The following is a 17964-nucleotide window of genomic DNA, read 5'->3' as shown; positions in this document are numbered from 1 at the left end:
AACGCTATGTTCGCTTGTTTGCTATGGGCTGTTTTTTTTGCCGGAAACCAGAAGTAAATGCCATTTTTCAGTCAAAATGATGTAAATTGCAGTCACATGACTGTGGGATGCTGCAAATGGCCAATGCGGGCTGGTTGCTGAATGTCCGAAATGTGGTCATGTGATCGGGTGGGGAGAGTGGCCATCGGAACTTCAGAACTGGGTTGTAAGTACCTTTTAGTAAAGTCCATTGTAACTGAACGGTCATAAGTCAAGGGCTACCTGAACTTTCAAGTTGCCCAGGTGGCAGGTTGTTGGCATGGAGGTGCTTTATGCTTGGTCACTCTCGCAGGCTACTTCTGAACATGGGTCTGCTGGTCTTTTGAAAGACCTCTAAGCCTGTGTCCAAAAATAACCCAGGTCAGTAAGGCTGAGAAGGGTGAAGTGGGAGAGAGCTTCTCGGGTGGTGGAGGTTTTGTAAGGTGCTCTTCCACTTTAATTCTATGCCTCTAACTGTACCTCTGATCTGGAAATTGGCAGAACTCTAGCCAGTTTTATGCCAGCTTCCAAATTCTGCAAATCAGTAAATGTTGCAATTGAATAATACGGCTGGGAGGGAGGGAAGGGTGGCCAGCAGCACCCAGAAGTCTCCTATAGAGCACACAAAATGATGACAGAATGGGCAAATTGGCACCACTGCCGCCACCCTACACAACCCGTGATAAAAACAGTACAAAGCGCAGTTATACAAAAGTTGCAGAAGCAGCAGAAAACCTGCAGTGCTCTCATTTGGGACACAACCAGCAAAACACAGGAGGCAGAGCCTAGTTCTCTTTCCCGAATTAAATCACTTTTCTATGCAGAGAGTGCGAGTCTGTTTTTTGAACTCAAAGCCTGCTGCTCTTTCAAAAGACCCACTAAACACAGGTTTGAAACCACCCCAGTGTTCTTCCATTGGACCCATTCATTTAAGGGGTTCACATAAGGGCAGGGTGGCACTTTGCAGAGTCAGCCAACTGGACGGAAGGTGGCTAGTGGAAGCTCCAGCTCTTAACTCCTGGTTGTACCATCACCATCACTGTAATGGAGTCATCATCGATGTTCATGTGGTAAGACTTGGGCTGGGAGAAGAACAGGAAAGGCATTACTTTTTAAATCAGAACAGCTCAAGTTGGATGCCATCTACCTTTGAGGTGGGCTGGGGATGAGATGAAGACTACATCATGAGGATGTGCCCTCTGAAAATACTTATTCAGGGCGTTTTGTGCCATGAGGATGAAGTCCAGCAACATTTCCTTTGCCGCCTTGGTGTTCTTCAGCCAGTTCTCGCTTTGATTGAATGGATTGAGCATTAAGTCTCCTGTTCAACACACAAAGAGGCCAACAAGTGCCATTCACTGTGCATCCTATGGAGCTAAATGTATCTAGGAAGACTGTAAGCTCCTTTTGACCCGTATTAAAGACCTCCCATAGGGTGAATTCTTTCCTCCATAGATGGTTCTGCTGTACAGTCTAGCAGCTCTGGAAATTTTCCTAATTGCTTGGGACTCAGTAGAATGGAGCAATTTCATGCCCTCATTTTTTCAGGGACCTGACATCTGAAAAATTACATGCAATCATGGGACAATCCACTGGTATGCAGTTTAGGAGAAACATCATTATTTACCTCAGGCCAAGAACAATGGTGGTGATCTGAGTTTGGAGCCTCAAAATATCACTTCTGCACAGGATTTTGACCAAAATTTTAATCCAAACCAAATCCAGGCCTATGCAGTCAACATACCACCAATCCAATAAAGTCAGATTTTATAAACAATCCGAGAAAGGTCTTCTTAATGACACCAAGTGTATTTAATGCCTCTGGTGAGTAATCCCAATAGGGTTGTTATCCCATCAACTTGGCAGAGAGTATCCAGAAGCTTAAGGTCACAGTGTGTTCAGTTCGGCTCACCAAGATACAAAACAGATGCTGAGGGCCTAGAAAGTGCAGAGAAGAGCAACAAAGGTGTTGTGATTCAGGGTCAGCCTGTGGGTTCGGCAGTTGGGTCGGACGACTCAGAGGGGGAGGGGGGTGTTGAAGAGCTTGCTGATGAGAGCCCTCAGCCAGGCCCCTCCCACCTGGTCACAACGGAGACCCAGCTGTGTGAGCCTGACAGCGTGGATGAAGATGACTCACAGCTGGCCCTGTTCAAGGACGCCCGATGCAGGAGGCAGTCAATCAGGAGTAAACAGAGGAAGGCAATGGGGCACCTCGGAAGGAGGCAGAGAGAAGCCACGCCCTAAACTGTATAAAAGGGGAATGCGTGGGAGGGCTGGTTTGCTGAAGGCAACCGCTTGAAAAGCTCCTGTTTCTTGGTTTGTGTCTTGTTTGTTTTTGTATCAATAAATTTGGCAGGCTTAATTCCAGCCTCTTGCCTTCTTGTAAAAGGGGTTGTCCCTGCCTTTTCTGCAGGGCTGGTAGCAGGCTGGTACAGAACAAAAGGTGATAAAGGGATGGTAAGCTAAATCATAGGACAAAAAGCTGAGGGAACTAGTATGTTTAGTCTAACAAAGAGAAGCCTTAGGGAAGACATGATAGTCGTCTTCCAGTACTTGATGGGCTGTCATAGGGAAGAGGAAGTCGACTTATTTACCAAAGTCCCTGAGGGTGGGACAGGAAGTAACAGATGGAAACTTATCAAGGAGAGATACAATCTGGAATCAAGGTGAAATTTCCTGACAGTAAGAACAATTAACCAACAGCTTTGTTGGTTTGTTACACTTGTATGCTGGCTGTCTCATCTAGAAGTGACACTGGGCAACTTATCTCTGGGAGGCATGGATGCTCCATTGCTGGTGGAAGATTGGAAAACCATTTGTCCAGGATGGAATAAGGTCTCCTGCTTTGGACGGGATTGGACTAAAAGACCTCTAGGTTTCTTCCAGCCCTATGATTCTGAGTTCTTGAAACCTCTTTCTTTCTGGTTCTTTTTAAATTAAAAACCTGCTCTGCTTTGTTCTGGAGGAAAACAGATTCTTCTTTTACAACTATTAATCTTCTGCCAGAGAACAGAAGATGCTTCTATGAACAGCACTGAAATGCATTGAAGCACATGATGATTTACTTGTTTTCTAGAAATAACAGGCGGTATCACTTCTTGATTTGATATTTAGCTGTTTGGCACACGTTGTTTAAAGAAGCTGCCAGAAATAGGCATTATTGGTAGGGACAATTTAATTTTAGTGGATCTCTTTTATATCATGACATCTAAGAAAATTGGTGTAAGGTCCTTGCTTAATTAGATCATCATTTAAAATAAGAACCAAATATTCTTACGTCTCCCCGTCTTCCCAAAGGGCATTTTCCCCTTCTTTTGACCACCATTCCCAAAATTGTCAATCAAGGAAAAATTGTAGGGAAAGCGAGCGTAAATGTAAGCCTCTGTTCAGCCTCTTAACACCTAATGTTTGTTTTTCTCTTGGGGAACCAATGTTTAATCCTTGCTCCTTCTCTTTCTCCTTTTTGCTCCCTTCTCTCTGGGATTGTAGGAAAAGAGAAAACGCCAAACGGAGATTGAAAACAAACGGCGACAATTAGAAGATGACAGGCGCCAGTTACAGCACTTAAAGGTATTTAAGGGGTTTCCAAGCTCCTAATTTGCTCTTTTGAAAAAAGAAAAGAAATTCATTTTTTATTTTTTTTATATGTATCCCATTTTTATTATTTGTTCAAATAACTTATATCCAACACACTTTCCGCCTCCTATTTGCCCCACCACAACAACCCTGTGAGATGTGTTGGGCTGAGACTGTGTGATTGGCCCAAAGTCACCCAGCTGGTTTTTTTCATGGCTAAGTTGGGTCTAGAACTCTCAATCTCCTGGTGATTGGCCCAAAGTCACCCAGCAGGTTTCCATGGCTACGGTAGGACTAGAACTCGCGATTTCCCACTTTCTACCCTGGTGGAGAATTTTGGGTGAAGGCAAAGTGTGCTCTGAGCTACACTATCATAAATATGTATGGGCCCGTTACCCAAATGGAATAATGGGTGTCCTCTGCAACCAGTGGAGAAAAAGCCGAAAATCCAAATGATTCAGTACCATCAGGTTGTTGTTGACTTTTAGTAACAGCATAAATATTTTCCAGGGTGCTCTTTCCTCAACCCGGTCTTGTAATGAAATCTAGCAAAAAGTTGATTCCTGCATGCTTAAAAGGCAGAATGTGAACGTTACTGCATAATTTTTTTTTTATTCTAAGAGAAAAGGCTGCTAATTGCTGCTGCCTTCGTATTTCTTCTGGTCACATGAATAATTCATAATAATTATTTATTATTGTGGCTTTAGGAATTTTGTTCTGTTTTTATTGGTTGCTTTATGTATTGTTGCGCATTGCCCGGACTGTCCTGTGGGGGAGGGGGGAGATGGGTGACGATATAAATTCGATAAATAAATTTGATAAATAAATAAATGAACCCACGTTCTAAGGTTCATGTAGGACATTTCATCCTACTGCAGGCAAAGGCCTGGGATTGCATTACGCTGACCTGCACAGCCTCCCACAAAAGATTAATATTAGCTGAGTTTACCCTATTGTGCAAAGGCATTGCTAGGTCTTTCCCTCCCCTGATTACGCCTGTAAGCCATATCAGCTATCAGGTTATGCAACAGAACAACAGTGGGGGAGGGGGGCATATAAGGAATCTAACAGAAGAGAATACAGGTATTCCTCAACTTACGACCACAATTGAGCCCAAAATTTCTGTTGCTAAGTGAAACATTTCATAAGTGAATTTTGGCCCTTTTTACAACCTTTCATGCCACAGTTGTTTTATAGCAATAGCACTTAGACCTATATACTGCTTCATGGTGCTTTACAGTCCTCACTAAGAAGTTTACAAAGTCAGCATATTGTCCCCAACAATCTGGGTCCTCATTTTACTGACCTCGGAAGGACGGAAGGCTGAGTCAACCTTGAGCCAGTGAAAATCAAACTGCCAGCAGTTTATTTATTTATTTATTTATTCGGTTTATATACCGCCCTATTCCCAAAGGACTCAGGGCGGTTTACAAGGCAAAATTTAAAAACAATCCAATATAAAATTAAAATAAATTAAATTAAGTCTAGCCACAAAAATTAAATCACAATTTAAAAACATTAAACCCCTCAGTCCAGACCAGATAGCTCAAAGAGGCAGGTTTTTAGGTCCCGGCGAAATGAACGAAGGTCGGGGGCAGTCCGGAGTTCCGTTGGCAGTTGATTCCATAGGGCAGGCGCGCCCACAGAGAACGCCCTCCCCCTGTGGATCGCCCGTCGGCAATCCTTGACCGGCGGTACCCTGAGGAGGCCCTCCCTGTGGGAGCGCATAGGACGATGGGAAATTGACGCTGGCAGCAGGTGCTTCCTTAGATAATCCGGGCCCATGCCATTTAGGGCTTTATAGGTCATCACCAGCACCTTGAATCTCACCCGGAGGGCAAGTGGAAGCCAATGCCACTCACGGAGAAGAGGTGTTACATGGGAGTATCGGGAGACTCCCATCACAACTCGCGCGGCTGCATTCTGCACCAGCTGAAGCCTCCGAGTGGTCCTCAGGGGCAGCCCCATGTAGAGAGCATTGCAGTAGTCTAGGCCGGGAGGTCACGAGCGCATGGGTGACTGTGAGTAGGGCATCTCGGTCCAGATAGGGCCGTAACTGGCGCACCAGGCGAACCTGGGCAAAAGCCTCCCTGGCCACGGCTCCTATATGATCTTCCAAACTGAGCCGTGAATTCAGGAGGACACCCAAGTTGCGGGCCCTATCAACGGGGGGGTAACACCTCACCCCCCATAGTTAACGATGGAAAAGATTGGTTAGTCTGAGATGCCAGTATGCACAGCCGCTCAGTCTTGGCAGGATTGAGACGAAGCCTGTTTCTCCCCATCCAAACCCGGACCGCTTCCAGGCAACAGGACATCATGTCGAGGGCATCACTGGGTTGGTTCGGGGTGGAAAGAAAAAGCTGGGTATCATCAGCATACTGATGATACCCCATCCCGAAACCACGAATGAGCTCACCCAGCAGCTTCATATAGATGTTGAACAAGAGGGGTGAGAGGACCGACCCCTGAGGAACTCCACAAACGAGAGGCCTCGGGGCGGACCTCTGCCCTCCCGTCAACACCGACTGCAAGCGGCCCAGGAGGTAGGAAGAGAACCACTGTAAAACAGTGCCCCCCACTCCCAACCCCCTGAGACACCGCAGTAGGATACCATGGTCGATGGTATCAAAAGCTGCTGAGAGGTCTAATAGGACTAGGACAGAGGAACAACCCCTGTCCCGAGCCCGGCAGAGATCATTCACCAGCGCAACCAATGCCGTCTCCATGCTGTACCCGGTCCTGAAGCCCGATTGGTATGGGTCCAGATAATCAGTTTCCTCCAGGAACAGAGGGAGCTGAAGTGCCACCACGCTCTCAACCACCTTCGCAAGAAAGCAAAGGTTGGAGACCGGACAATAGTTGTTCAAAATAGCTGGGTCCAGGGCAGGCTTCTTGAGGAGGGGCCTCACCACCGCCTCCTTCAAGGCGGCAGGGAAGGTACCCTCCCTCAAGGAAGCAGTTATTACTGCCTGGAACCAGCCTCGTGTCCCCTCCCGGGTTGCATATACCAGCCAGGAGGGGCACGGGTCCAATAAACACGTGGCGGAACTCAGTCTCCTCATGATCCTGTCCACCTCATCTGGGGTCACAGGATCGAATTCACTCCAGGTAGCATTCTCTAGACCGCTCGATTCCTCCCCGTCAGTCTCTGCCCAGTCAGAATCCAAACTGGCTCGAATCTGAGCGATTTTGTCCGTCAGATGATAGCTAAACTCCTCAGCTCGACCCTGCAAGGGCTCCTCCTTCACCTCCTGATTAAGGAGGGAGCGAGTCACCCTAAACAGGGCGGCCGGGCGATTATCTGCGGATGCGGTGAGGGCAGGATTAGCCTGCAATACTGCATTCTAACCACTGCGCCACCGCAGTTAAGTGAATCACTAGAGTTGTTAAGTTAGTAACACAACTGTTAAGTGGACCTGGCTTCCCCATTGACTTTGCTTGTAAGAAGGTCACAAAAGGTGATCACATTATCCCGGTACACTGCAACCGTCATAAATATGAGCCAGTTGCCAACCATCCGAATTTTGATCATGTGACTACTGCAAAGGCTGTAAGTGTGAAAAACACTGAACTTTGCTCAGTGCCATTGTAACTTTGAACACTCACTAAATGAATTGTTGTAGGTCGAGGATTACCTTCTATACTGTACGTAGCTTTGGGTTGAACCTGATGCTCTCCTCAGCCTGAAGTTCATCCAGCACCCAGGACTCCACAATAAGGAATATTTTCTCCTTTTTTTCCCCCTGTTGTCTTCAAGTCAAAGGCTCTGCGAGAGAGATGGCTGCTGGAGGGAGCTCCTTCATCCACAGCTGAAGAGGGTGAAGCCACAAAGAAGCTGCTGGAGGAGGACAACGTGAAGACCAAGGAACTGGAAGAGAACATCCAGAGGTAATGATTATGGCAGCCTTCTCCAAACCACGTATTTGGACTAAGCTTCCCAGAAGCTCTAATTTTAGCTGAAGGTAGCCAGCAGTCACCACATACCTTGAGGATGGCAGGTTGGGAGAAATTGGTACATATGAAGCTGAAATCTAACAGGGACAGCTTCTAAAAACCTTTCCAAGTGATGGATGTGATCGGGATGGAACTAAAGGAGCCATGGATATCCTTCGATTAATTTATTAACTCTTGTTTAAGGTGGGCAGACAGCCTTCATGAAGTTCCCAGCCCCTTTATGTAGTCTGACACTACCTAGTTAGAGGGTGCCGCTAGTATTCCTCAGTGCACTTCTAAAAGCTGAAATAAGTTATGATTCTGTACCTATTTTGTTTTTTGTTTGTTTGTTTTTAAAAAAAAACAGTCCCACCAAGAACAAACAGACACATAAAAATATCAGTCCAGCCTCTTCTGGTGATACACCTGCATTACTGTTTGACCCTCTATATCAGGGGTGTCAAACTTGCAACGTCTTGTGACGTGTGACGACGTATCTCAACTTTTCCCCCATTGCTGGAGCTGGGGTGGGCACAGTTTCAGCGTGACACATCCAGCCCGCAGTTTGACACCCCTGCTCTATGTGATCAAAGACTATTTTGCCCCGTTCCCACTATAATTATGCTATGTGCTCATGATTGATAAGAAAGGAACTCTACAGGCAGTCCTCAACATATGACTGTAATTAAGCCCATAATTATGGCTATAAACCATGCCAGTTGTTAAGTGAGTCACCTTGTGACTGCACCCAATTTTTTTTGTGGTGGTCCTTAAGCAAACCCATTGTCCACAATGGGTGGGTTATGCTAGAAACCAGAAATAAACATTGTCTTCTGGCAAAAAAAAAAGAATAGTAAATTGCAATCAGGTGACTGTGGGATGTTGCAAATTGTCATAATGTGGGCCAGTTGCCAGGCAACAAAATACAATTATGTGACTGCATGGAGGGGCAGCCATCTGAACTTTGAACCCAAGGCATAAATAGCCCTGGGGATGCCCATCGGAACTTCAAATGGTTGCTAAGCGACTGGCCATAAGTCAAGGATTACCTGTAAGTTATCTGTTGCACAGCCATCAATGAACAAAATCCAGCTTTTCCTAAATGTGTTTGGACTTAGTCGTTGTCTGCTGGGAGAAAGGCCAGAAAAGTCTTGGTGGAAGCCTCTCTCCTTTTTTACACGTGTTATGTGACATGTCGATTGTAGGATTATGGCTGCCCCCTTGGCGTTTTTTTCCCCTTTTTGTGGTAATATTGTAAATCTAGATAAATTGCATGATTTCAAAGGAGGTTTCGGTGCAATAATGTTTACATGATACTACAGTTATTAATGTCTTATTACCTCAACTTACAACCACAATTGAGGCCAAAATTTCTCTCACTAAGCAAAATAGTTAAGTTAATTTTGCCCCATTTTACGACCTGTCTGGCTGCAGTTGTTAAGTGAATCACTGCAGTTGTTAAGTTTGTAACGGTCGTTAAGTGAATCTGCCTTTCCCATTGTCTTTGCTTGTCAGAAGGTCACAAAAGGGGATCACATGGCCCCAGGACACTGCAACCATCATACATACATGCCAGTTGCCAAGCATCCGAATTTTGATCATGTGACTATGGGGATGCTGCAGTGGTCGCATGTGTGAAAAACGGTCATAAGTCCATTTTTTCCAGGGCCGTCGTAACCTTGAACGGTCACTAAAGAAATGTTGTAAGTCAAGGACTATCTGTATTTAAAAAGGCATCCCCATCCCCGTTACAACCCCAAAACTAGGGTGGGTCTCTTCTGAATCTGTTGCCCTGTCCGTATTCCTCTGTGGACTCATCTGCCTTTTATCTATTTTCTTCCCTGAGTCTCTTGCAAGGTCATTCCCACTTACCTCACGTGATCAGAAGGCTCTCAGTCTATAGAATATCTGATTTCTGGACCAAAGGCCATTCCGGACTACATGAATAGCAATGGGAGAAATAAATAAACGTTTCAGCTTTTGTATTTTGTGGAAATATACAGAAAATCTTTCTGCAGCAGTGGAATAGTTTACTTATTCCGGAGGGGCTCCATATCGATGGAGGTTTTGAAGAAGAGGCTGGACAGCTACTTCTCACTGGAGGGAAGAGGGTTAATTGGTTTTCCGGCTTAGCGAAAATAACGTAGAATAACTTTTAAGATCAGTGGACTTCAACTCCCAGAATTCCTCAGCCAGTCATGCTGGTTGGGGAATTCTGGGAGTTGAAGTCCACGCATCTTAAAGTTGCTGACGTTGAGGAACACAGCTATAGAGGGTTGAACTGGATAATCCTTCTAACCCCACAATGCTTCTATGCTGTGCGTTTAACTGGGCAGCATGTTTATCCAATGAGACAAGCCAAAAGCGAAATCTGGTTAGAGCAGTAACTTTGGCAAGATCGGAGAGGGAATCTCCGGCTGGAGGGCTGTTAGCGGCCCATGAGATTTTCCTGTCTAGCCGAACAGTCTTCTCTTCCCATATCCTGCTTCTTCTCCTTGACCCACTACTGCCATCGCCTCCTTCCCTAATTGCTCAGCTGCTTCCTACTATTTCCCTGGGTAAGTGCATAGCCAGGGCAGGGGTGGGGGAGGGGAGACTGGAACAGGGCTGGGGACAGTTTGAAGGGAAAGGAATCACCAATATGATGAAACTCACTTAGAAAAATGAACTGAAGAAGCTTCTTGGATGAGGAGCAAAACGTCTTCAAGGAAAAACATAGGAAATCCAGTTGAAAAAAGCAGCTTTGGGCCAATCATGCCTGGAGGACTGAGAATCTCCATAGTTGCTTAGAAAAAGTTCAGAGGCTACCAGAGCACTAATCGGAATACTTTAACACACATGTTATGGAGAATATATTCCTCTATAGGTATTATTATACATAAATACAGGTAGTCCTTGAATGACAACAGTTCGCTTAGTGACTCTTCAAAGTTACAACGGCACTGAAAAAAAAGTGACTTAGGACCATTTTTCACACTTACGACCGTCGCATCCTGCTTGACAACTGACTCACATTTATGACCGTTGCAGTGTCCCGGGGTCATTCTATTCCCTTTTGCGACCTTCCGACAAGCAAAATCAATGGGAAAACCAGGTTCACTTAACAACCGTGTGACTAATTTAACAACCGCAGTGATTCACTTAACAAAAGGGGCAAGAAGAGTCGTAAAATGGGGCAAAACTCACTTAGCAATTTTCTCATTTAGCAACATAAATTTTGGGCTTGATTATGCTCATAAGTTGAGGACTACCTGTATTACACAGTATGTCCCACCAAAGCTTGGGGAACTACAAGTAGTCCTCAACTTACAGTCGTTCATTTAGTGACCAGAGTTACAACAGCACTGAAAAACGTGACTTACGACCGTTTTTCACACTAATGACCATTGCAGTAGACCCCATGGTTTACTGCTCTGCTGCTTCCCGTTCTCCGTTTATTCAGCTATTCAGAAAAACGCAACCAGTTTCCTTTCTGTAAAATAGTTGTGCTGTGAAATTCTTCATTCAGCTGCAAGAGCCTTTTCTGCTTCCCCACCCTTGTTGTTTTCTTTTGGCTGTGTCCTAACCTCTGAATTTGGAAGGCCAAAGAGAGGGGAGAAGGGCCAGGATTCCTGGCACCCAAATAAGGGCAAGAGAAACAGGGAGGGGTTGCATATGTTGAGACAATTCTTGCTTCCTTAAGTCCAGCCATTAGGTGGGTGTTAATTTGCAGTGACAGTGCCCAGCCCTTCTTCCCCGCCCTCTCTCCTTTGTACTTTCTCCACACTCAGATCCGTTAGAGCGGTTTCTTCAATTTGACAACTTTAAGATGGGTGGACTTCACTTAACAACTGTGTTAACCAAATTAACAGCTGCACCGATTCACTTAACAGCTGTGGCAAACAAGGCCATAAAATGGGGCAAAATTAACTTAGCCACTGTCTTGCTTAGCAACAATAAATTGGGGCTCAGTTGTGGTCGTTAAGTCACGGATTACCTGTATTGGCCCTCCAACCTGTTATCCTAGCATTATTTTTCTTCTGAAATCTTTCTTCCCCTCCCTGATTGGTTTTATTAAAGGTCTTTTAAGCAACTATTACCTCTGTGTCTTGCCAAGTACAATGTGTTTCAAAATTGTGTTGAAATCAATTATACTTGTTAAGACATGATGCATTCTACTTATGTAAGTAGAGAGGCTTTTTTTTAAAAAAAAAAAGGCAACATGAAATTAGCTAAAAAGGTTTCCTCAAGTTTAGCTCAACTTCTGGTGACTTTCTGGATATGTGGAGTTTTCTTTGAAGTCACCGTTTCCACTGCCATATTCTGAGGTGAGTTATAATTTCTCAGTCTAGCCAACATCCCAGAAGTCCAGAACCAACATTGTTTAGATTTTGGGGAATATTTTTAGATAGCCACGCTCACCTGCTGAGATGGAAACCCACTATATTGCATTTTTTGATAAAACTTGAGTTGTGAAATTGAGTAGAGAGTGGGTGAAACATCAAGTGCGTGACAGGAAAGACAGGGTACATTTAATCTCTGATGCCTCCAAAAGTTAGCAGGAACACTTAAGAGATCCTTTTAAAAATAGCTGGTGTGAAATGGACAGAAACAAAAAAAATTGACTTAAACCTTTGCATATTTTCAGGGGAAAAAATTGAGCTAAAAACTCAGGTGCATGAAAGTCTATAATTGTAATGTAATTGTCAGTGATAGATGGTCTATCCAGAGTTACTAAACTGGGCACTCATACTCATATTATAAATACCGTATATACTTGAGTATAAGCCGAATTTTTCAGCCCACTTTTTGGGCTGAAAAATTCCACTTCGGCTTATACTCCAGTCAACAAAAAAAACTTACCGAGGACTTGTGCGCGGCCGAGGCTTTGGTGCTTCCGGGATCGCGCGCACCTCTCCCAAGCCACCGCCATCCGGAGACCTGCCGAAGTTTGGGGAGGTTTGGGGAGGTGCCTCCCCAAACCTCCCCAAACGTCGGCAGGTCTCCGTTCCTCCTGCCGACGTTTGGGGAGGTTTGGGCGCCTCCCCAAACCTCCCCAAACGTCGGCAGGTCTCCGTTCCTCCGCGCAGACCTGCTGACGTTTGGGGAGGTTTGGGCGCCTCCCCAAACCTCCCCAAACATCGGCAGGTCTCCGTTCCTCCTGCCGACGTTTGGGGAGGTTTGGGCGCCTCCCCAAACCTCCCCAAACGTCGGCAGGTCTCCGTTCCTCCGCGCAGACCTGCCGACGTTTGGGGAGGTTTGGGCGCCTCCCCAAACCTCCCCAAACGTCGGCAGGTCTCCGTTCCTCCTGCCGACGTTTGGGGAGGTTTGGGCACCTCCCCAAACCTCCCCAAACGTCGGCAGGTCTCCGTTCCTCCGCGCAGACCTGCCGATGTTTGGGGAGGTTTGGGCGCCTCCCCAAACCTCCCCAAACATCGGCAGGTCTCCGTTCCTCCTGCCAACGTTTGGGGAGGTTTGGGCGCCTCCCCAAACCTCCCCAAACGTCAGCAGGTCTCCGTTCCTCCGCGCAGACCTGCCGACGTTTGGGGAGGTTTGGGCGCCTCCCCAAACCTCCCCAAACGTCGGCAGGTCTCCGTTCCTCCGCGCAGACCTGCCGACGTTTGGGGAGGTTTGGGCGCCTCCCCAAACCTCCCCAAACGTCGGCAGGTCTCCGTTCCTCCTGCTGACGTTTGGGGAGGTTTGGGCGCCTCCCCAAACCTCCCCAAACGTCGGCAGGTCTGCGCGGAGGAACGGAGACCTGCCGACGTTTGGGGAGGTTTGGGGAGGCGCCCAAACCTCCCCAAACGTCGGCAGGAGGAACGGAGACCTGCCGACGTTTGGGGAGGTTTGGGGAGGCGCCCAAACCTCCCCAAACGTCGGCAGGTCTGCGCGGAGGAACGGAGACCTGGGGAGGTTTGGGGAGGCGCCCAAACCTCCCCAAACGTCGGCAGGTCTGCACGGAGGAACGGAGACCTGCCGACGTTTGGGGAGGTTTGGGGAGGCGCCCAAACCTCCCCAAACGTCGGCAGGTCTCCGTTCCTCCGCGCCCTGCCTGCCTGCTTCTTTCCGCAGCGGAAAGAAGCAGGCAGGCAGGGCGCGGAGGTCCGGAGACCTGCCGACGTTTGGGGAGGTTTGGGGAGGTGCGCGCGCACCTCCCCAAACCTCCCCAAACTTCGGCAGGTCTCCGGACGGCGGCGGCTTGGGAGAGGTGCGCGCGATCCTGGAAGCACCGAAGCAAGTCCTCGGTAAGCTCCGGGCGGTCACTTGCTTCGCGTCTCCTGAGGGAAGGGGGGGGCGACTGGAGCGGGCGTGTTTCCTCGCCTGCTGGGCGCCGTGATTTGCCCGGGGAACGCGCGGGCCCCGAATGGCAGCGTGGAGCGAGGAAGCGGACAGCCAGGGCTTCCCCGAGAGCCGCGGCCACACAGGGTATTCCTGTGTATTCAGGCTTGCAAAATGGCGGATCGAGCCTCTGCTGGCGGCAGAGGCTTGCAGAACGGCGGATCGGCTTATACTCGAGTCAATAACTTTTTCCAGTTTTTGGGGGTGAAATTGGGGGTCTCGGCTTATACTCGAGTCGGCTTATACTCAAGTATATACGGTACTTGATATTGTGCTACACAATTTAGCATCTGTCTACTGGCTAAGAGATTGCATTTTGACAACAACTTCCATCACTGTAGATTCTGCCCAAGTCTACTTTAGAGAGCTTCTCTTACTGCAAATACTGATAAATGCTCATTGAAAGTTTTGGAATTTTTCATTCAAACATGCATATCACTTGATCTAATCATGTATGTTGATTGGTATGTTGGACTTAGTCTGATAATATCTGGGATTCAACATCTACTTATCTGCAAAACTTGCTTAGAAGACCTAATAAGCAAAATTAACATCGCTAAGCTGTTGCAAAAGATGAAAAACAGGATTTCTGGCGTTCCTGCTCCTCTCCTTGGCAGAAGGCTGAGATGAAAAGTGACATTAATGAATTTTGCATTTCTCATCTTATTTATTTTATTGTGCTTCAATTTTGCCAACGTGGTCCTTAGGGATGTATTAGCATCCAATATAAAACCAAGTAGGAAGTCAGTCCTAGACAACAGGCAAAATAAACAAACTAAAACATACCAAAATGAAAAGCCCTCTAATCTTAAAGTAGAAAGTAATCATATGTAGCATAGCAACAGTTCACATCTGTATTTTCCAAAAACTCATTCCTAGTTTAGATCAGCCTTCTTCCCGAAATTCTGGATGACAACTCCCTTGATTTTCACCCAGTAATTATGTGGCTAAGGAAGATGTAATCCAGCTGATGGGGCAGGCAAACCTTGTTTTCTTAAATCCATTGATTTAGCCTGATTATTTTTTGCTGTTGAGGAAGCTCCATATGATAGGTGCCACAAAGAATGAGGATCTGTGCCGGTATCACTGCTCAGGAACTAAAGACTCCCAAAATCAGCGAAGCTGGAGCAGAAATGGAAGAATTTAGGCAAGGACCAGGCTATCAAATTATTATTTGCCTGAGGCCTCTGATTTAATTCCTTATTTCTGCAGACTTCGTAGAACACACTGGAAATAGGAAGAATGACTACAATTTAGCTGGCATACTCCAAATCTAGCACTCAGCAGAGAAGTGGGATTATTAGGGCTAAATGATGTCTCTGAAAAAGAACTGCAACTTAGGTTACAATATAATATGTTGAATTAAATTTGAGAATTGATAGTTCATTTATGAGGCTCAGGCGAGTTAGCAAGAGCAGAAGTTATATCGTATGATGCATAAAGCTGTGTAGCAAAAGAAGATATCTTCTTTCAGCATTAGTGTTTCAGTTCTAAGCTTTAAACAATGTTTGACAGTTGATGTCTCTTCCTGGTCTAGGTTGGAAAAAGAATTGGAACAGCTGGAAAATGGGATCTCAGCATCTTCCACCAAAGAGAACGTGGCTGAGGAAACAACCAGAGTGGTGGTCAAGGAAGAGAAACTGCCCCACACGCCGAAGGTCAGAACCAGCTTCTTTCTCTCCACATGGTCTCCATTACAGGGTTGTTGTGAGGATGGAACAAAAGACCCTCCCTGCCATGTACATATGGGCACTGTAGTTCACTGAAGAGAGCTTAGTAGGCAAATCTGATTGCTAGATGCAAGCCAGGCTCCAGTTTTAACTAAAGCTGGAATCCAACTTCTCCTTCTGGTTTGGTTCATGGATAAAGGATTTGTTTAACCCATCATGCAGTGCCATCCAGAGGGAACAGACTCAGTTCTCATGCTCTTGAAAGAGTTTATAAAAATGCAGGAAGCTGATGCTGTGTAGTAGGGAAGCCTTTAAAAACTTTTCCGTGTCTCCAGAATGCCATGCATGCGGCTTTGACTCACAGCCAAGATAAAGGTGCAAAGAAACGTCTCCTGTTTTTGTTCTATTTTAATAACCTATCTATGTCTCTTCTTCCCACAGACTCCTCTAGGCTCAGCCAAAGGTAGGTGCCAACACAGATTTCACCTGCCTTTTTAAATAAAAAAGTCCTGAATTTGGATTTTAGAGAAAGTAACTAGCAGCCCAGGATTATCTACAGGGGGCAGGCATGTTACACATAAAACAGGGACAGTGCTTCAAATGCGTGGTTATGATATTTCACTTTTTTGAGCCCTCTGCCCCACATAAAGTAAAGGTAAAGGTTCCCCCGCACATGCGTGCTAATCGTTTCCGACTCTAGGGGCCGGTGCTCATCTCCGTTTCAAAGCCGAAGAGCCAGTGCTTGTCCGAGGACGTCTCCATGGTCATGTGGCCGGCATGACTAGACGCCAAAGGCGCACGGAACGCTGTTACCTTCCCACTGTAGTGGTCCCTATTTTTCTACTTGCGTTTTTACGTGCTTTCAAACTGCTAGGTTGGCAGAAGCTGGGACGAGTAACAGGCGCTCACTCTGTTACGCGGCACTCGGGATTGGTCAACCTTCTGGTCGACCTTCTGGTCGACAAGCTCAGCGCTCTAACCCACTGAGCCACCGCATCCCTTTTCTGTCCCACATAGACGCCCCTATATAAGGGCTGCCTTTTCTTGCCTACACAAGAGGTTGTGCAGGAATCAATCAATGATTCACCCCTTTTTAAAATAGCCCATCATCATCATCACCACCACCATCATCACCACAGTAACACAATACAGATATGGTACATATCTTTGGGGAATGAATGCAGAAGTTGTTGGGGAAGCACCAGGTGCAGAAGAAAAATGTACAGGTAGTCCTCGACTGACAATAGTTTATTTAGTGATCGTTTGAAGTTACAATAGTAGTGAAAAAAGTGACTTATGACCATTTGTTCACACTTACGACCGTTGCAGCATTCTCATGGTCACGTGATCAAAATTTGGATGCTTTGCAAATGATTTGTGATGGTTGCAGTGTCCTGGGGTCATGTGATCCCCTTTTGCAACCTTCTGACAAGCAAAGTCAATGGGGAAGCCAGATTCACTTAACAATCGGGTTACTAACTTATCAACTGCAGTGATTCACTTAACAACTGTGGCAAGATAGGTCGTAAAATGGGCCCAAACCCACTTACCACCTTATCAATCAAAAATTTGGGCTCAGTTGTGGTCCTACGTCAAGGACTTCCTGTATTAAGTCCAGAGAGATGGGAAAGTGTTACAAAAAGATTCAGATGGTTCCCCAACCTTTGACTCCTTGTTGTATGAACAGAAGGAAAAAGGGGAGACATGGGCTGATTTTCAAGATTCTATTATTATAGCCAATCTCAAGGAAATAGAGTTCTAAGCTTCCTGTGGCATCTGTTTCCTGATCTTGAAGGGCTGACGCTCAACCAGATCTTAGGGCTGAAACCTTGGTGGAAGAGTACAACTTTAAGCTACTTCTGAAAAGCAAAGGAGGTGTCTTCCATACTTCTGTAGAAAGATGTCCCATATAGTTTGAGTCACCTGCAAGAACATCTGTTGTCTTTCCATACCTCCTGTACCTTGTGAGGTTGGGAGAATCCTCAGAGGACCTCTCTCTAAACAATTGTGCTAGATGGGCAAGCTCTGTTTCCACAGAACGTTGCTTGATATAACTCAGTCCTACAGTTTCTGCCCAGTTGGTACAGAATTGGCATCTCAGGATCCCTTCAATGGAACAAGACTGTTTATTGGGATCCAGGCCCTGTGTCTTCTCTGGCACAGCATCTGCTCTCCTGCACAAGATCTCTCCTAAGATCTGTGTGGCTCCCACCTTGATGGGATTCTGAAGGGCTTTGAAGAAAAAGCTGTTCTCCCAGGCCTTGGGGTAGGATGGGGTGGGACCCCTTGTTGGATGACCTTTTGGACATATTCTGCATTGAGTGATCCAATATCCTATTGGTTATTTAATCTTGTGCTATTAATTTGTTTGTTTGTTTGGCATTGCCCAGAGCCGTCCAGAATTGTTTTGGAACCAGACTAAATAAATAAATGGCTTTAAAAGTAA

The 17964-nt window shown here is 46.2% G+C and overlaps 1 protein-coding gene across 2 annotated transcripts in view; it reads left to right on the top strand.

The window, feature by feature from the left end:
• PALM (paralemmin) overlaps positions 1-17964 on the top strand; it is an 86722-nt gene that overhangs the window by 49862 nt on the left and 18896 nt on the right. For both annotated transcript variants that reach the window (XM_081345596.1, XM_081345595.1), the window contains exons 3-6: positions 3508-3588; positions 7355-7485; positions 15386-15506; positions 15960-15981. In XM_081345596.1, coding sequence (XP_081201722.1) covers positions 3508-3588; positions 7355-7485; positions 15386-15506; positions 15960-15981 — 355 coding nt within the window. The remainder of the gene's footprint in view (positions 1-3507; positions 3589-7354; positions 7486-15385; positions 15507-15959; positions 15982-17964) is intronic.

This window comes from Vipera berus (genome assembly GCF_964194415.1).
Source record: "Vipera berus genome assembly, chromosome: 1".
Classification (NCBI taxonomy): domain Eukaryota; kingdom Metazoa; phylum Chordata; class Lepidosauria; order Squamata; family Viperidae; genus Vipera; species Vipera berus.
The sequence above is the reverse complement of the archived record's forward strand: the minus strand, read 5'-3'. Positions and strand labels throughout refer to the sequence as shown.